We start from the raw sequence: 19,371 nt of genomic DNA, 5'->3' as shown, positions 1-19,371 counted from the left end.
CACCCAGTCTTTGTTCATTTGCACCCTTCAGTAAGCTCGCATTATATATACATTTACTTTATCTCTGTCTACTGCCTGTATCGCTAAGCTGTCTGCAGTCTTTTGAGTGCGACTCATTGGGATTATCAATATATTTTCAAATTTTGACTTTGTTCCCCAGTTCATACATAATAAAATGGGTAATACCTCACCATCCAAAAAATAATTCTAATTATTTGTTTTAAAGTTACTAGCTGTAGCTGACTCTTTAAGGTTAAACCTTAAATGCCCCTGAAATGGCCTTTCAAGCCACTAAGTTCAAGGGCAATTAGGGATGGGCAATAAATGCTCGCCCAGCCAGCGATTCTCCCATCCCAAGAATAAAACAAAATTGGGTAGAAACAGCTTTATGAAGAATCTCTGATAATTTAGTGAATTGTTAGCTTCCTTTTACATTGATCAGAGTTTAATTGAAATGAAATTACCAAACGGGGGAATCATGAAGGGAACAGAGGGGAATCGTGCTGATAAACCTATTTATTGCCATCCCATAATTACAGTCCTCCAGTTAGGTGGAACCTAAATTATCGCCTAACAGCCTGCCCTGTTAACTATTAAATGAATCAGAAAAAGGAGAACGACCAAGTCACCCCTTGGCCTTGAACTAATTACACACAATCTCAGTCAGTCAGACTGGAAAATTGTGTGTTTGATGATTGATTTGTACCTTCATTGGCCAGAACGTGTAACATAAAAGTTGTGGCACATTATTCCAATTGACATTTTTAATGTTGAAAAATGCACTGTATAAAGATTGCTCACAATAAAATGGATGAGTCTTGCGTAAGGAAAAGAAAGACAAGTATTTCATTTTTTCTCCTTTGAAATGGGAACAAGCAACACAATGTCAGTGCAAAGCAGAAAACTATATTGCGTTTTTTTTGCCTATCCCCTTTCCTGTAATTCTAGTTAGACCTCTATTGAGTTCAATTTTGAGCTCAGCACACGTGTATTAGAATAATGGCTTGATTAGAAGGCTTAATTGATGAGGACTGGTTGTATGGACTAATCTATTTTCTCTAGTATTCAAGATTCAGCAGATCAGTGATGCTGACTAGCTGTTGCAGGAAGATTTGCATTGGGCAGTCGGTGCTTCGAGAAAGTGGTTCGTGGAGGAGGTGTTGTCAAGGGACAGTTAAACTCCAAACACTACTTCAGTGTTTGCCTCCCCACCTTCAACAAAAAAAAGTCACCATGAGGACCGCAAGCAAGAGAAAGAGGGGGAGAGAGGTACGCTATCAGAAAATTTGCAGCTGAGTGCTTGAGTGGTGATGCTTTGGCGAGTGGCATCTCAGCAGAATACAGTTAATCTCAGGTAACTTTCTCTTAATTTTCCTCTTTAGTCTTTGTGCAGTTGGCATGGCAGTGATATACTCCTCCTGCAGGATGTGGGAGCTTAGGGAGAATTCCATTGTCCCTGATGACTACACCTGTGGGAAGTACACACGGCTACAGCACCTGGGAGAGTGAGTTAGGGAGTTGGAGCTAGATGCACTCAGGATCATCCTGGATGCTGAGCACTTTATAGATACAAGTTTCAGTGAGGCGGTTATTCCTAAGGTGCAAGCAGAGAGTAGCTGGATGACCACCAGGAAAGGCAAAAGGAGCAGGCAGAGTACAGAAATCCCCTGTGGCCATTTCCCCTCATAAACAAGTATACTGTTTGGAGGGTGGGGGGGGAGGAATGACCATTCAGATGGAAGTAGCAGTAGCCAGATTTGTGGCACTATGACTGGCTCTGGGGCACAGCAGGAAAGGGTAAAGGTAAACAGGACAGTTGTGATAGGAGACTCGATAGTTAGGGGGACAAACGGAGTCCAGGATGGTATGTTGCCTCCCAGGTACCAGGGCCAAGGATATCTCGGAGCCGCTGCAAAACATTCTCAAGGAGGGTGAGCAGCCAGAAGTCATTGTGCATGTTGGCACAAATGATGTAAATAAAAATAGGGATGAAGTCCTGAGGAGTGATTATAGAGAGCTAGGAAAAAGGTTAAGTACAGGACCTCAAGGATGGTAATCTTTGGCTTACTTCCAGTGCCATGTGCTAGTGAGAGTAAGAACAGGAGAACATGGCAGATGAATGCGTGGCTAAAGAATTGATTCAGGGGACAAGGATTTAGATTCTTAGATCATTGGAATCTTTTCTGGGGCAGAGATGACCTGTTTAAGAGGGACAGGTTGCATCTGAACTGGAGGGGGACCAATATCCTGGGGTGGGGGCAGATTTGCTACAAGGGTTTGAACTGGATTGGCAGGGGATGGGATCCTCAGCAGCAGGAAAGCAAGTGAGAGGCGGAAAGGAGATGCAGTGCTCAGCAATGGCAAGCTGAATAGACATGATAGGTAGGAGCATGGCAGGGAGTGGGAAAAACCTGTTGGATTAAATTGCATCTATTTCAATGCAAGAGGGCTGACAGGTAAGGCTGATGAGCTCAGGGCATGAATAGGTACGTGGGACTGGGATGTTAGCCTAAATGAAACATGGCTAAGAGGGGGACAGGACTGGCAGCTTAATGTTCCAGGGTACAGTTGCTTTAGGTGGGACAGAAATGGAGAAAAGAAAGGAGGAGTTGCGTTCTTGGTTAAGGGGAGCATCGCGGCAGAGATTAAATAACTAAGGGATCAGCTAATGAGGCTTTGTGGGTGCAACTAAGAAATAAGAATGGGATGGTGACCTTGTGATTGTACTACAGGCCCCCAAATAGACAATGGGAATTAGAAGAACAAATATGCAGGGAGATTGGGGAGACTTGGAGTATTAAGGTTGCCAGAGTTGGTGATTTTAATTTTCCTAACATAGACTGGGACTACCAAAGTGTTAAGGGCCTAAATGGGGTGGAATTTGTTTAAGTGGGTTCAGGAAAGTTTCCTTAGGCAGTATGTGGAGAGTCCTACTCAGGAAAGGGCAAAACTTGACCTACTCTTGGGAATTAGGACAGGGCAAGTGACTGAGGTGATGGTGGGGGACCACTTCGGGACCATAGTTCTATTAATTTTAAAATAGTTATGGAAAAAGCTGGTCCACAGGTGCGAGTTCTAAATTGGGACAAGGCGAATTCTGATGGAATTAGGGAGGAGCTTGCAAGGGTTGACTAGAGTAGCAAGTGGGAGACCTTTAAAAGTGAAATAGCTAGAGTTCAGAATCTATATATTTCTGTTAGGATAAGGACAAAGCTGGCAGTAGGGATCCCTGGATGACAAAACATATTGAGGTTTTGGCCAGGAAAAAGAGGCATGGCTTCAGTACAAGCAGCTGGAATCAAGGGATTCCCTGGAGGTGTACAGGGGATACAGGAGTGTTCTCAAGAAGGAAATTAGGAGGGCAAAAAGGGGGCAGGAGGTAGCTTTGGCTGAGAGGATTAAGGTGAATCCAAAGGGATACTTTAAGTATATTACAGGAAAAATAACTAGAAAGAGAATAGGACACCTGAAAGACAAAAGTAGACACGTGTGGAACTGCAGGAGATGGGCAAGGTTCTCATTGAATATTTCTCCTGTTTACCGTGGAGAAAGACCTGGGAACCTGGGAAAGTTTATGGCGATATATTGGGGACAGTTCGCATTACAGGAGAGAAGGTGATAGACATATTAAAATGTATGAAGATGGATAAATCTTCTGACCCTGACCAAGTATATCCAAGAACACTGCGTGAGGCTAGAAAAGAAATTGCAGGAGCCCTGGCTGAGATATTTGCATCATCATTAGCCACAGGTGAGGTACCAGAAGACTGGAGGGTAGCAAATGTTGTACCCTTATTTAAGGGCTGCAAAGAAAAATCTGGGTATTATACATCAGTAAGCCTAACATCAGTGATGGGTAAGTTACTAGAGAGGAATCTGAGGGATAAAATATAGAGGCATTTGGAAAGACAGGGCTTGATTAGTAATCAGCACAGCTTTGTGCGTGGGAGATCATGCCGTACAAATTTGTTAAGAGTTCTTTGATAAAGTGACCAGGAAGGTTGATGAGGACAGGGCGGTAGACGTAGTCTATATGGACTTCAGTAAGGTCTTTGATAAAGTTCCATATGGAACTACTCCGGAAGGTTAAATCACATGGAATCCAGGGAGAGCTGGCAAATTGGATATACAATTAGCTTGATGGTAGGTAACTATGGTGGAAAGATGCTTGTCGGACTGGAGGCCTGTGACTAGTGGTGTGCCTCAGGGGTCAGATGTGGGCCCATTGCTGTTTGTTATCTATCTCAATGATTTGGATGAGAATGTACAAGGCATGATCAGTAAGTTTGCAGATGTCACAAAAATAGGTGGTATTGTAGACAGTGAGGAAGGTTATCAAAATTTGCAGCAGGATCTTGATCAGCTAGTGGTGGGCCGAGAAATGGCAAGTGGAGTTCAGTACAGAAGTGTGAGCTGTTGCATTTTGGAAAGTTAAATCAAGGTAGGGCTTTCATGGTGAATAGCAGAATCTTAGAGTATCGTGGAACAGAGGGACCTTGGAGCTCAGGTGCACAGTTCTCTAAAATTGGAGTCACAGGTATATAGGGCAGTGGAAAAGGCTTTTGGCATGCTATCCTTCATCAGTCAGGGCATTGAGTATAGAAGTTGGAAAGTTATGTTGTAGTTGTACGAGATGTTGGTGAAGCCGCACCTGGAGCATTGTGTTCAGTTTTGGTCGTCTTGCTATAGGAAAGTTGTTATTAAAACTGGAGTGCAGAAGAGATTTACAAGTATGTTACCAAGACTTTATAGGGAGAGATTGGACAGGCTAGGACTTTTCTCTTTGGAGCGTAGGAGACAGAGGGGTGATTTTATAGAGGTGTATAAGGTCATGAGAGGCATGGATAGGGCGAATGCACTCAGTCTTTTTACCAGGGTTGGGGAATTGAGAACTAGAGGGCATAGGTTGAAGTTACAAGGGGAAAGAATAAATGGGAACCGGAGGAGCAACTTTTTTAAAAAGAGGGTAGTTACGGATGTGGAATGCACCGTTGGAGGAAGTGATAGAGGCAGGGACATTGACAACATTTAAAAGGCATTTAGGCAGATACATGGATAGGAAAGGTTGAGAGAGATATGGACCAAATGGGGTTAATTTAGATGGGCTTTTTGGTCGGTATGGACTGAAGAGCCTGACTCCGTGCTGTATAGTCTATGATGCTGTGATTAAGAGATGACCTAATGGAGTTAATAGATAGATTGAGAGAACGATGTCCTCTGGTGGAAGGGTCTGGAACAAGGGGGTACAAGTCCTAAAGCTGGGTGATCAGGAAACACCTTTTCAGGCAGTCACGGAAATTTGGAACAGTCTCCTACAAAAATATGTCCAGCCTAAGTTAACTGAACATTTAAAAAGATAACGGGCATTAAGGATATGAAACCACTGGTAGCTGAAGTCAAGATATAGATCAGTTATGATCTAAGTGATTGGCAGATCAGATCGGAATAACAGTTGATTAGTCAGCTCTTCCCATGTTGTGATGTAATCTCTGTCAATTGACTACCTGGCACTGTTGACTACACTTACCTCAGCATGCTCCTCATGGGACAGTATTTTCTGCACATCCTCCTGGCCTTGCAGGTTATTGCCAAGGTTCAATGTGGCTCTGATCTTCTACCAGGCATGCAATATTGCCATCTTGTGGCATGGGTGCCTTGAACAGCTCTCCTTGCACTCACTCAGTGAAACAGCACTTCCATGGTACCAATCATCCCACAGAGGATCTTCTGAGTTTGGTGTTATGTTAATGTCACTGCATTAGCAATCAAAGGCCCAGGATAATGCCTGGGTTCAGATCCTACCAAGGCTGCTGGTGGGATTTAAATTCAATTCATAAATCTGGAATATAAAGCTAGGCTTAGGAATGGTGTTACACCAAAACCCACCTGGTTCATTTTAGGGAAGGAAATCTTCCATCATTAGATGGGACTCCAGATCCACAGCAACGTATTCGACCTCTGAAAAAACCATTCAGTCCAAGTGTAATTAAGACTGGGCAATATGATGGTCTTGCCAGTGATGCTCACATCCCATGAAATAATGTATTGCCCAAATGCAAGAGCTTCAGCAACATTCTAAATATACTGTTGAGCTGCAAAAACTATGACACATAGGTTATCTGTAACCCACGATCCTTAGAAATCCTGCCAATAAAACTCTCAGATCTGTTTTATTTCTTCCTATGGGAACTAGTTTTAGACTTTTCTGAATCTCAAGATTTAGTGCTGTGCTACCTCAATGTGGATAAATCATAAACCAGAACACCAGATTTCTTAGTGTCAAAATAAAAGCAAATTACTGCGGTTGCTGAAATCTCAGGTCATTCCAAATCTGTATTCCTTTGTTCATTCTCTGTTCAATTACACAGTGAAGGTTGGGCCTCCTATAACGAACACTCACTTTTCATCTCAGCTGGATTCATCTTGCATCATCCAATACAGATAATGCTGCAAAAAAAGTACTGTTTTAAAAGAAAAATTAGCCCATCCCATTACTGGTGGTGAAAAATATTTCTGCATTTGACATTGGTAAGAAGCAAAAGGCAAAATTATTGAATGTATCAGACGTGGCTGCCGAGCATGCTAAGATTCAGTGGTGTGTCTGCAATTGATGTGCGTCACACATGGGGCTTCCATTGTTATAACTTCTGCAGATATTCACGAGGAAATGGTGTAACCGTTTTGTTCAGCTTTCTGCTGATTTTTCACCCAAGTACAGCAGATAGTGGAAATCTCTATGCAGGTTCTACCCCGTAGCATTAACTCCCACCAGAAGAGTCCACTCACAGATCAGAACATTGTAAATGGATCGTTAGATAATTGTATTCTCTCCATGTTCACAACAAGAAACTAGCACTCAGCTTTATCTCAACTAATTACATTATCCTGAAAAGAGCGAATGGAACATCAGTGACAAAGTTTTCTATCCTGTTGCCAGAGGAACTATCACACTTGATTTTTAATTCAGCATTTGATCAAAAGGGTTTATTTGCTGAACACAGATCACTACTGAAGATAGTAATCTCTACCACCTCCCAAGTTAAAGACTGTTACAATTGCCACTTATTGCACTATTACCTCACTTTACGTAAAAAACAAATTCATTTGGGGATGATTTCAAACCAAGACCTGGAGGTAAAATAGCATATGGACTTGTCATGCCATCCACTTCATAATTATACTTGTATAAAACCACAAATGTATTTGCAGTTATAGAAAGCCTTCAGGATTGTTTTGGTTAATGTGCTCTGTTGCCACCATAGCATGTGGCAAGATCTGACCCAAGCTCATCTACTTTGAAAGTATAACAGTTTGGTCTATTACACAATTGCAGTTATGTATGTGCACAATAAATAATTTTCAATTTCATTATACTGATGATCAGATTCCTCAGACACTGAAATAGTCCATGTCCTTATGCAGCAAGACCTGGAAAACATTCAGACTTGGACTGCTAAGTGGCAAGTGATATTAACACCATACAATCGGCATGTAATGCAGCCATACTAGTCTGAAAAAGGGCATATCTCATCTGATCTTGAAAGCTAAGTAGACACCAGCCTGGGTAGTACTTGGATGGGAGACCACCTAGGACTGCTGTAGGCTTGAGGCTTAAACTAACGAGTGAAAAAAAAGTGGTCTGTGATGAAGCCCTGGTCCTCGCCGCCTTGTGCGAGAGGAACCTTTGAATGGGTCATGTCGCCTACTCTGTGGAATGCCGCAGTGCAGTGATCTGCCTGGTCCCATCCCTCAAACAAATTCCCCCTTAAAATGTAGTGGAAAGTAAAGACTTGAGGAAAAAAAGAATCTCCAAAAAAGGAAGAATCTAACCATCGCTCCAAGACATTCAATGGCATTCGGTTTCTCCTTCTTGAGTTATCTGCATGAAGATTCTTGGTGATTAATAGCCAAAACCACATTGATTCCAAGTCTGCCCCAATTCAACAGGGATCAAATACCATGCTATTGGCCCTAATCAGATCCACACGCTAGCTGTCTAGCCAAAGGAGCCAACTGCCCCCTGAGTTACATTCTGTCAGTGAGAGGTTCAGCATCAAAATCTGGGGGTTACCACTGACCAGACACTGAACTGATCCAGCCATATAAATATTGTGGTGACAAGAGCTTGGAGGCTGGAAATCCCACAGAGAGTAACTTACCTCCCACTCCCCAAAGCCTGTCCATAAGGAACAAATAAGAACAGGATATAAGAACAGAATATGGCGCTCGACTCATCGATCAACAGTTCCGACACGCCACAGCGAAAAACCGCACCGACCTCCTCAGAAGACAAACACGGGACACGGTGGACAGAGTACCCTTCGTCGTCCAGTACTTCCCCGGAGCGGAGAAGCTACGGCATCTCCTCCGGAGCCTTCAACATGTCATTGAAGAAGACGAACATCTCGCCAAGGCCATCCCCACACCCCCACTTCTTGCCTTCAAACAACCACGCAACCTCAAACAGACCATTGTCCGCAGCAAACTACCCAGCCTTCAGGAGAACAGTGACCACGACACCACACAACCCTGCCACAGCAACCTCTGCAAGACGTGCCGGATCATCGACACGGATGCCATCATCTCACGTGAGAACACCATCTACCAGGTACACGGTACCCTACTCTTGCAACTCGGCCAACATTGTCTACCTGATACGCTGCAGGAAAGGATGTCCCGAGGCATGGTACATTGGGGAAACCATGCAGATGCTACGACAACGGATGAATGAACACCGCTCGACAATCACCAGGCAAGACTGTTCTCTTCCTGTGGGGGAGCACTTCAGCAGTCACGGGCATTCAGCCTTGGATCTTCAGGTAAGCGTTCTCCAAGGCGGCCTTCACAACACACGACAGCGCAGAGTCACTGAGCAGAAACTGATAGCCAAGTTCCACACACATGAGGACTGCCTAAACCGGGATGTTGGATTTATGTCACATTATCAGTAACCCCCACAGCTTGCCTCCTGGGCTTGCAGAATCTCACTGGCTGTACTGTCTGGAGACAATACACATCTCTTTAACCTGTGTTTAATGTTCCCTCCACCCACATTGTCTGTACCTTTAAGACCTGGCTGGTTGTAGGATTCGCATTCTAATCAGTATTCTGCAACTTGATTTTGTGTCTGTTTGCACTGTTTGAGAGCACATTTCCACTCCATCTGACAAAGGAGCAGTGCTCCGAAAGCTTATGGTATTTGCTACCAAATAAACCTGTTGGACTTTAACCTGGTGTTGTGAGACTTCTTACCATAAGGAACAAGTCAGGATTGTGATGGAATAACTTCACTTAGCTAGATGAGTGTGCTTCTAAGAACACTTAAGCAGCTAGACATCATCCAGAACAAAGCAGCTTGTTTGATTGGCACCACACTTACCAATTAAAAATTCACTCACTCACTCCCCCACTGATGCCTAGTGGTAGAATTGTGTACCATCTACAAGATGCACTGCAGCAAAGCTCCTTCCACAGCACCTTCCAAACTCACTACCATTTAGAAAGACAAAGGCAGCAGATATATGGGAACAAATTCCCCTCCAAGTCACTCACCATCCTGACTTGCAACTACATCACCATTTCTTAATTGTTGCTGGGTCAAAATCCTGGAACGCCCTTCCTGACAGCAGTGTGTGTGTGTATCCACATGGGTTACAGTGGTTGAAGAACGTAGCTCACCACTGCCTTCCCAAGGGCAATTAAGGATGGGCAACAAATGTTGGCCTTGCTAGTGACACCCATAATCCATGAAAGAATACATTAAAAAAATTGAGAAACACGCTGCTGTTTGTGCCATCAAATTTAATTATGTAAATACAGAAGACCTGCAAGGAATATTACCCCCCATTTATTTTGGCAATGCCTTGGTTGCCAAAACCTAATGCAAACTACATGCAAATTCTGACACCAGAAAATAACTATGAAAGCAAATTACTTTTCAACTTCAGTACAACTTAGATCATTTAAATGATGAACACTAATAGTTGATTACAAAATGAAAACAGACTTTTTTAAATGTTTCTTTAATGTGGGCTGAAGCAATCATTACACAGGAGAGAGGGTGACACAAAAATTATAGATTGTTATATTTATACCTGTCAAACAAAAGAAACTGCACATGGAGAGGTCAACTCTCAATACAAACCAGAAACAAACCACAATAATTTACCATTAGAAACAATTCTAGCTTCAGTGTGATAGCCTGCTTTTACAATATGCAAAACACATCAAATTTTTACTATTTCAAAAACAATTCTTGTAAGTTTACACATTATTAAAATTTTGGCAACATTATTTAATATTTAACTTCATGAAAAGATGCAAGATATGTGATGAATGTTAGAATCTACTTCGACATACTACCTCTTATTTAAAAGTTTTCCTACGTTTTTATAGAACTGAACAGTTACAATTGTGTCTCTATGATTTTATCTTTAAGAGCTATTAAGTAATCATTGCCTATTAGCATCATCTGCAATCTGCATCAGCTGGAGTTACTACCGTGTATCAACTACTCCTGTATCACCGGTTTTGTTTTAGTATCAGAATCACCACACACACTACAAAGATAATGCTATTTTCTAGCCAGGGGCTTGTTTATTAAATATGTTGCAACTATGAAACTTCCAATTGTTGGTTTGCCCAACTTCTCTTACAAAAATCAAAAATAGCTTATTATCTTTATGTTTTGAACTTCCGGGAAGTCCTTGTATTCTCAGTGTTTGATGGAAATTATTTCGTCTCCTGTTGTCTGTGACTCCTTAAGAGTTAAAAGATTATGCAAAAATATCTGCAAGTCTGGGAGTTAAAAACATTGGCATTTAAATGCTTTAAGTGGCTAACACTTGAGAAGCAAATGGTATTTATTCCAAAACATTTAACAGACCTACTATCAACTTGTGCTGACACCTGAAAGGCATTGGGAATAAAGAGAGAAAATAGTTGAAGGTGACATTACGTATTTACTGAAAACTGCAGGACTTATACCAGCCATTATTAGTTCGTATAATGAATAAAATACAAAGCTGACATAAAGATTAGGACTTAAGTTTACCAGAAATGCTAAATATATAATGAAGAATTAGTCATGCATACAGGAAGGGGCAACTGTGCACAATGTTCGTACACTCTTGTTTTGTGATTTTCTATATTCAATTACGACAAGTTTGATATGAATCAAGAGCTGCAATATATAACAAACAAGCCCCTGAAAATATTTTTTAAAGAACGTATATTTGCACAAGGGATAAGACCTGAGCTGTAATTCTATGGCTACTGCTCTGTCATAGCATGAAGATTTTGCTTACTTTTCTTAAAGTTGTTCTATATGGGTTTTTACTTACCCCAGCCTGCTGGGTTAATCTATTTCTTTTTTTTTTAAAAAGAAGAAAATTTGAGAAAAAGGCATTGTTATCTAGAGAACTCCCTGCTACCTTTGAGTTTTTAAAAGGTGTGTTAGTATTTTATTTCACATACTTTCCACTGCGTTAGCCTAAAAGTTGTATTTAAAATTAGAAAAATAGAGGGGGAAAGAAAGGGTGAAGAAAGCATATGAACTGCTGTGGGTACAAAGAAATAACACCTGGTCACGTGCCTACAAACAAGCCCATTTCTATGGACAATTAAATTTAACAGAAAGCAATGTCTAAATAACATGAAATTATAAATTGTGTAATTGGACATGGCTCATTTCAATAGGATCAACATTAAGCACTAGAAAACTACAGTATGCTTAACTATCAGTGTATAAACATCCATTTTGTAAAGACTGTTACTGTCATGGCACTAATTTATGACTAAACATTAAATCCTCGCTGACTCATTTTGCCTTATTTGCACTGTATTGCTTAAATTATGTTAGCTGGTAGTCTGTTATAATTCCACCAAATTACTGTTCAGACAGTAACTATGGTTAATACTGAGTGATGCTGCTTATCGCTCCATCCTATAGAAATAAATCTAACATGGATAAAATCCAATAAATTAAAACTTTCATTTTTCTCCATGCATCATTAATTCAATGCACTCATCAGATTTCAGTTGATGAACACCATACACGATAGTATTTTAAATGAAATTATTCATTCCAGAATTTAAAAAATCTTTACCATGTTGTGCTCTGTCAAATTACAATGAAATCCATAGCATGTCAGATATGATTTGGCACCTTCTGGTTTGGCAGAAGGGAGGGGAAAAAAAGCAACAAGTAAACTAAAAAGCAGCTAGAACAGAAAACAATTTTCATATTTACAGACCATAAAATCCAAACGGTAATGCATCTAGTAAAGATTCCCCACCCCAGCTATTCCCCCCCTTACTGCCTTTTCTCCTTATTCCACCAGTTTCCTCTCCCATGAGCTTCTCAAATAAAATACATGGTGGTATGTTATTGAGATTACAACAGAATAGATTTCTCAGAGTCACAGAAACCTCTACTGTCATCTCTGCCATACAATTTATACATTTATGAAAACCTTGGAGCCGAACGGTCATTAGTTGTTGTTTTTCTCAGTTTCACCCCACGCCGGATTGCGTTCAGCATATCTTCACCTTGAGGGGGCTCTGCAGTATTGGCTGTGGAATGCTCACCTGCCGTATCCAACTCCTGCAGGGTCAAAGCTGTACTGGTACAAGACTGATCCCCGGACACAGCTGTAGTACCCAAGCTGGATGCTCCAACTTCTGTCAGCATCTGTTGGCTTGTCACAGACTTCCTCTCTTCGTCTGTGGGGCTGACAGATTGGGATGGCACCGGTGGGACAGCGGGTGCCTGTGTGCAAGAAACTGATGATATACTGCCTCTCTTTGGAGAGATCGGTGAGCTTTCAGAAGCTTCAGAACCTTGCTCCGGACATTCCTCTGGCCCAGGTTGCAAACTGATCATGTCAGGCACAGTTGGCGTTTTAACAGGAATCACCGGAGTCTTAATTGGTATTGGGCCTCCGCCTATAGTTCCTCTTCGGACTGATGGTTTGGTGGAAGGCGTCCGCCTGATTGTAGCCACGCCTGGTGTCATCATCACTGGTCCGCTGTTTGTCGGCAAGCCTGCTGTGGATGCAGGACGTTTCGCCTGGAACATTCGACGATAGGACTGGCTTAAATCACTATTTCGTGGAATAGTGGAGGACTTGTCAAACTCTGTCTGTTCAATATCTTGATCACCACTAACCGAGAAATAATCATAATCTGAAACTGAATAGAACATTTTTTTAAAAAGATTGATTTTTGAAATTTCTAATATTTAATTGACTCTACATTGCAATAAAATTCTGTAATAGCTCTGCCAATTGGTAAATTATAAATGTTCCTTCTTTTCTCTTACTCCTTCTAATTACAGATCCAGGAATCAAAGTGGCAGTCAGAACAAATACACAACCATAAATGTGTGCCATCTCCAATAGGAAGTCAATTACATTCAAGAGATCACTTCGTTGTAGGCGACTTGAATTGAAGGCCTTGGACAATTGAAACAATTACCTACAGAAATAGGGTTTGATGTTTCATTAACCAATACTATTACCTATATACTAAATCAGTTGAACAAGTCTGTTAATGGTGCCTTTCAAAGCAAATTCAAATGAATTGTCATAAGCAATTGTCCAATTATATCTTTTTCCAAAAAATGACCAAATAGTAAATTACCAGTTACATCAATTTATCTAATTCTACCCTCAACTTCACTCGTAAACCACAAACAGTTTTCTTGCTCCATTTTTGTTTTCAATAGCATCTATTTTTATTGAACATTTTGAAGTGTGTCTTTAAATGTTCCCCGCTGTTTATTTACAGCTATGCCTTTCAGTTTATTTGTCTGATCAACCTTTGCCAGTTCTCCCCTCATACTCATGTAATTGGCATTAAGTTTAAGATTCTTGTTTATGATGCTTTCCAACGTAACAATGAATTCAATCATATTATGATCACTAGTTCCCAGCGGATCCTTCACTGTGAAATTACTAATTAACTCTGCCCCATTACACAATACTAGATCTCATGTAGCTTTATTCCTGGGGGTTAGTTTCACAATGTATTGTTCCATTTAAACTGTCAAGAAAACATTCTACAAACTCATCATCAAGACCACCTTGCCTATTTGATTGGTCCTTTTTATATGATGATTCAAGTCCTACACAATTATTACATTTGATATACGCTTAATATATTGTTTAATACTTTGTTCAACAGTATGATTACTGTAAGAGAGCCAATAAACTACTCATGTTTTCTGATCCTTGCTATTCCTAATCTCCACCAATACTGATTCTACTTCACAATCTTCCACGCCAGGATCTTTCCTCAGTAATGTCCTTCAGTCATCCTTTACTATTAGGGCTACTCTTCCTCATGTTCCATTCTGCCGGTCTTTTCAATATGTTTGTACCCTGAATATATATTTTCCAGTCTTGGTCACCATGTAAACCATATGGTGAATATATCCAAATCATATAGCTCTATTTGTGTCACTTATTCATCTCTTATTATCTGAATACATGAAGTATCCACAAAGTAACTAAGACAGACTACTGATACGAGTATAGCATGTAGTGGCTGAAAAAAGGAGGATTGCAATTTACACCCAGAGTACAAGCAAAAAGACAATTTTTGGAGCTACAAAAATGGGGTCGTCCTTATGCTGGGTGGATTTGTATGTTGTCACGCATGGTAACTTTTATAAAATTCACAAAGCATTGGATATTGAATGCAGAGACTGATACAGCTTTATACACTACTAGATTTCCTTTTCATTGAAGTTTGTTGTGACCATCACAGTATCAGAGCAGTGCAAGGATCGAGATGTTGTGTGACGATACTGTGCCTTTAAGAAATATATTTTAGGCAGGTTTCTGCGCTTAATGTGTTAACTAATCCCTTCCATTTTATTGGAGCCATTTCGTCTGGCTCCAGCAGCACTGTATTGTTTCTGCAGTAGCGTAATTGATCTTAATTGATGCAGTGTCTGTTTTGATCTGAATTAATGCAGGGTTCTGTTGTTGTGTTTTCCCCTGGGATATTGCAGATTGGGTTGATTGACAGTAAGGTCATATGACTAGGTATAGCTAGGCTTTCACAGAAAGCTCAAGGCAGTTTTGGGATTTTTAGAGAGGTCACTTTCTCTACATTTTTTGCTTCATCTGAAGTGGAGACTGGAATCAGCCAAGAAATAAGCCTTTTTCTATGAGATTCTACTATTGGGAGTGGAACTTTCTCTGCAAGTTGCTGCATGAGAATTAGAAGACAAGCATCTGTCTGGATCACACTCCAGAAATGTCAAAAACCTGGAAATCTAGCACCGACGTAAGCATCTTTGGTTTCTGCGCTAACTAGTTCTAAAGAATGGATTTATGTCTGGGGTGGATAGTGCTAAATTGGAACAAGGGATAGCTAGCTGTTAAGAATGATCCTTTATAATGTCTAAGTATTTTAATTGGATAAAGTTATGCTAAATCTTTCTGTTATATTCTAACTGAGTTCTTAAATAAAGTTTATTTTGATAAAAGCTTCCAACTGGGTCAACTGATTCATACCTAAAGTGAAACACCTTATGTTTATCCTAATGCCAAACTCAAATGCAAAAGTTATGGTCTAGGCCGACTTCATAAAATACCTTGGAGTTTCTGATCTGGTCCTTAACAGTTGAATCACAAAATATGTTATAAGAAGCATAGTCACATTTACCTTGTGAAGGGATTGTGTCCTCAGAGCAGCATGGTGTGGTTGTCTGTGTGCTGTATCCACTGGAGCATTGTAAGGAATCCCTACTGCTCCTCTGAGTATCCAGTTGAAGTCCTCTGCTGAGGGCCAATGCCAGTTCTTCATGGGTTTCTGCCTCCTCTCCCTGCTGCTAAATACACGCAATCCATTGTAAGTTATGACTGCACCACACAGCTATGATCTAAATCAAGATTAGCAAAATAATAGCTTAGTTTCTCATATTGACTAAAACTGACATCCTGAGGCTTCTTCTCAGTCCATCCTAGAAATAATCTGTTCATGAATTCACCCTTTTCGGACATGAAATTAATTGCTGCCCCATCAAAATAAGTATCAAAATTAAACTGCTTAAAATAAACTTCCAAATTGAATCTGCTGTAAAGTTTATGAAATGATTCACAGTATAATGTAAAATCATTTCCAGCATTAACCATGTCTATTCTATAAAGCCAACAACTACAAATATTTCAATGTTAACAGGACATATGCATTCCATCCTTGAATGGGAGTCTGCAAATACATTTCCCTTTAAATGCTTAACCTAAGTAATGTGCTCGTTATTGCAGCACATTATTGTGCTCCAATAATTAGCACAAAATTAATATTAAATTGACAGTATAATAGTTATTACCCTTGCTGTAGTAGAGACAGTCATACTTCTAGCTCTCTGTGTCTCCTCTATTTGCACATTCTGGCCAATAGATACTGGAGTTTTAGCTTCAGCATCTCGTCGCTGCTCTGAATCTTTACGCCTTGGTAAGGTATTTACTCCTGGCTGATCGTAGGGACCTGGTCTGGCCCAGTCCTAATTAAAATACAGTAATAGTACTTAAACATGTAAATAAATATCTGCATTTTTTCTACTTTTATATGTATAGCAAATCAAAAGCTCCAAAGCATTGCACCCTCGAGTGATAGAGAAGTCAAACAGATGCATCTCCACGAGGCTTTGTGTGCATATAAATAAAAGCAGGCTACCTTCACTCGTTCAGCCAAATGGATTTGGCAGCCTGGAAACAAATTGCATTCTAAGACAAGGAATTGTTTCTTGGATACTAGGCCAGGACAGAAGGTAGAGAATGCAGGAAAAGGTGACGATAATTTAATGGAATTATGCAAGAAAAAGTGTAAAAACTGTGCGTGCACACATCCCAAATACTTTGATAGTGACATAAACTTGTATTTATAATCACATCTTCCAAGTAATAAGATGTTATTACTTGGAAGATGTTAAAAAAAAATTGACACCAAGTAATATAAAATGATATTAGGGCACTTGGCCAAAAGCTTAGTCAAAGGAGGAAGGATGGGCAAATGGAGAAGACGGAGAAGGATAGGAGCAGCTACAATTTAAAGAAATTACTTGAATATACAACTGCTTCAGCACAGTAGTACTATTTTTGCTAAAAAGGAGGGATCTGGGTGTCCTGTTACATGACATCACAAAACGTTAGAAAGCAGATACAGCAAGTGATTAGGAAAGCAAGTGGAATGTTGCTCTTTATTGCAAATGAAATGGAATATAAATGTAGGATTTTTTTTTGCAACTGTGCAGGGCCTTGGCAAGACCAAACCTGGAGAACTATGCACAGTTTGTCTCCGTATTTAAAAAAAGGATTTACTTGTGTTAGAAGCAGTTAAAAGGAGGTTTGAATCATTCTTTGGATGAATGACTTATCTTATGAAAGAAGGTTGAACAAGTTGGACCTGTATACATATGGTTTTGGGGAATGAGGTACGATCTTATTGAGACACAAGATCCTGACGGGACTAGACAGGGTGGATACAGGGAGGCTGTTTCCTCTTGTGGATGATACTAAAATTAGGGGACATAGTTTTAAGCACAAGAGGTTTCCCTTTTTAGTTCGAGATGAGGGAATTTTTTTTCCCGCTCAGAGGATTGAGAGTCTGAGAAAGTTTCTTCAGAAAGTAGTGGAGTTGGAGTTAGATTTTAGATAGACAATGGAGTCAATGGTGGAGTTGAGACCAGAGTCAAATCAGCCATAATTCTTATTGAATGGTAGAGCAAGCATGAAAGGTCGAATGGCCTACTCCAATGTGAAGCAACATCTTGAGGACCTGATTAGGCATGATAGAAATGTAAGATTTTGGTGGATGCGTGTGTCATCACAGTGCCATACTGTCATGGCTTTACAAATGTAATAAACTGTAATCCAAGCAGCAATCTAGATTAACTGTAAATACTGCCATTTACCTTTACTGATTTATCTCCAGTTTATTTGAAAAAGATTACAAATGGTCATACATTGTTAAAACTTGTCATTATGTTTTCAAAAACAGGAGAAAGCTGTGCTAGGAAACATACTTTTTCAAAAGTTAAAGAAAATGAAAAGCACAAACCTTCCAGCTAGGAACCTTGGAAGATGGAAACATGCCAGGCCCAATGGTATAATAATGAGGATAAGCTGGGAGAGCGGCTGAACAAGGTCTGGAACAGGGTCGGGAAGAGGACTGAAAATGTGGGAGAAAGCGTGTCTCAACTGAGGCAAGGTATGGTTCACTAGATGAACTGAAGTGATCAAACCCATTTGTCAACTGCAAATAAACAGAAAAGCAAAACAAAACAAAAACACACAAAATGGGATAAAATGATTATGAAGTATGTCACAATAACCAAAACACAAAGTCAATGGGAGAAATATCGATGAATTGGGAACAATCTTCACAATTACAAATATTCAGTCCGAAACAAGCTCTCAGGAATTATTCTTATACTTCAAGTAAGCATTCAATTTAAAGCAAAGGTTCAGAAATATGAGTATTTTTATTAAGAAAATTCATGACCTTCATATAACTACAAATATTATAAAAGCATTTTTATAGTTTGCCATTACCAAGCTAAAGGTATTGTGCTCAGGTATTCTTTTACAGTAGGGGCTTTCCATTGTTAAGTTAAAGATGCAAACATGCCCCCCACTTTAGTTTAGGTTTACACAATTACAAGTTAGCAGTTGGTGTTTTTCAATCCAGTTCTTCCGCCCATCCTCTCCTAAAAACTCTAGTCCTTTGTTGGGGTACGCTTGCTTAGAACATAAGAACATAAGAAATAGGAGCAGGAGTATGCCATCTAGCCCCTCGAGCCTGCCCCGCCATTCAATAAGATCATGGCTGATCTGAAGTGGATCAGTCTCACTTACCCGCCTGATCCCCATAACCCCTAATTCCCTTACCGATCAGGAATCCATCTATCCGTGATTTAAACATATTCAACGAGGTAGCCTCCACCACTTCAGTGGGCCGAGAATTCCAGAAATTCACCACCCTCTGAGAGAAGAAGTTCCTCCTCAACTCTGTCCTAAACTGACCCCCCTTTATTTTGAGGCTGTGCCCTCTAGTTCTAGCTTCCTTTCTAAGTGGAAAGAATCTCTCCATCTCTACCCTATCCAGCTCCTTCATTATCTTATAGGTCTCTATAAGATCCCCCCTCAGCCTTCTAAATTCCAACGAAAACAAACCCAATCTGCTCAGTCTCTCCTCATAATCAACACCCCTCATCTCTGGTATCAACCTGGTGAACCTTCTCTGCACTCCCTCCAAGGCCAATATATCCTTCCGCAAATAAGGGGACCAATACTGCACACAGTATTCCAGCTGCGGCCTCACCAATGCCCTGTACAGATGCAGCAAGACATCTCTGCT

The 19,371-nt window shown here is 40.4% G+C and overlaps 1 protein-coding gene across 7 annotated transcripts in view; it reads right to left on the bottom strand.

Annotated features, from left to right (window-relative positions):
• Positions 1–9,793: 9,793 nt before the first annotated feature.
• The window catches only part of LOC144495938 (protein MTSS 1-like), a 180,854-nt gene continuing 171,276 nt past the window's right edge, over positions 9,794–19,371 (bottom strand). For 2 of the 7 annotated variants that reach the window (XR_013498361.1, XR_013498362.1), the window contains 4 exons: positions 18,073–18,267; positions 16,343–16,516; positions 15,676–15,892; positions 9,794–13,191 (listed from right to left, as the gene is read on the bottom strand). Coding sequence is in view for 5 of the 7 variants with exons in the window: in XM_078216806.1 (XP_078072932.1) it covers positions 12,464–13,191; positions 15,676–15,841; positions 16,343–16,516; positions 18,073–18,267 (1,263 nt within the window). In the remaining 2 variants the exon portion in view is untranslated. The remainder of the gene's footprint in view (positions 13,192–15,675; positions 15,893–16,342; positions 16,517–18,072; positions 18,268–19,371) is intronic. The other 5 variants (XM_078216806.1, XM_078216808.1, XM_078216807.1 and 2 more) reach the window with 3 other exon arrangements.

Source organism: Mustelus asterias, chromosome 7 (assembly GCF_964213995.1).
Source record: "Mustelus asterias chromosome 7, sMusAst1.hap1.1, whole genome shotgun sequence".
NCBI lineage: Eukaryota > Metazoa > Chordata > Chondrichthyes > Carcharhiniformes > Triakidae > Mustelus > Mustelus asterias.
This window is presented reverse-complemented; position numbering and strand designations above follow the sequence as displayed.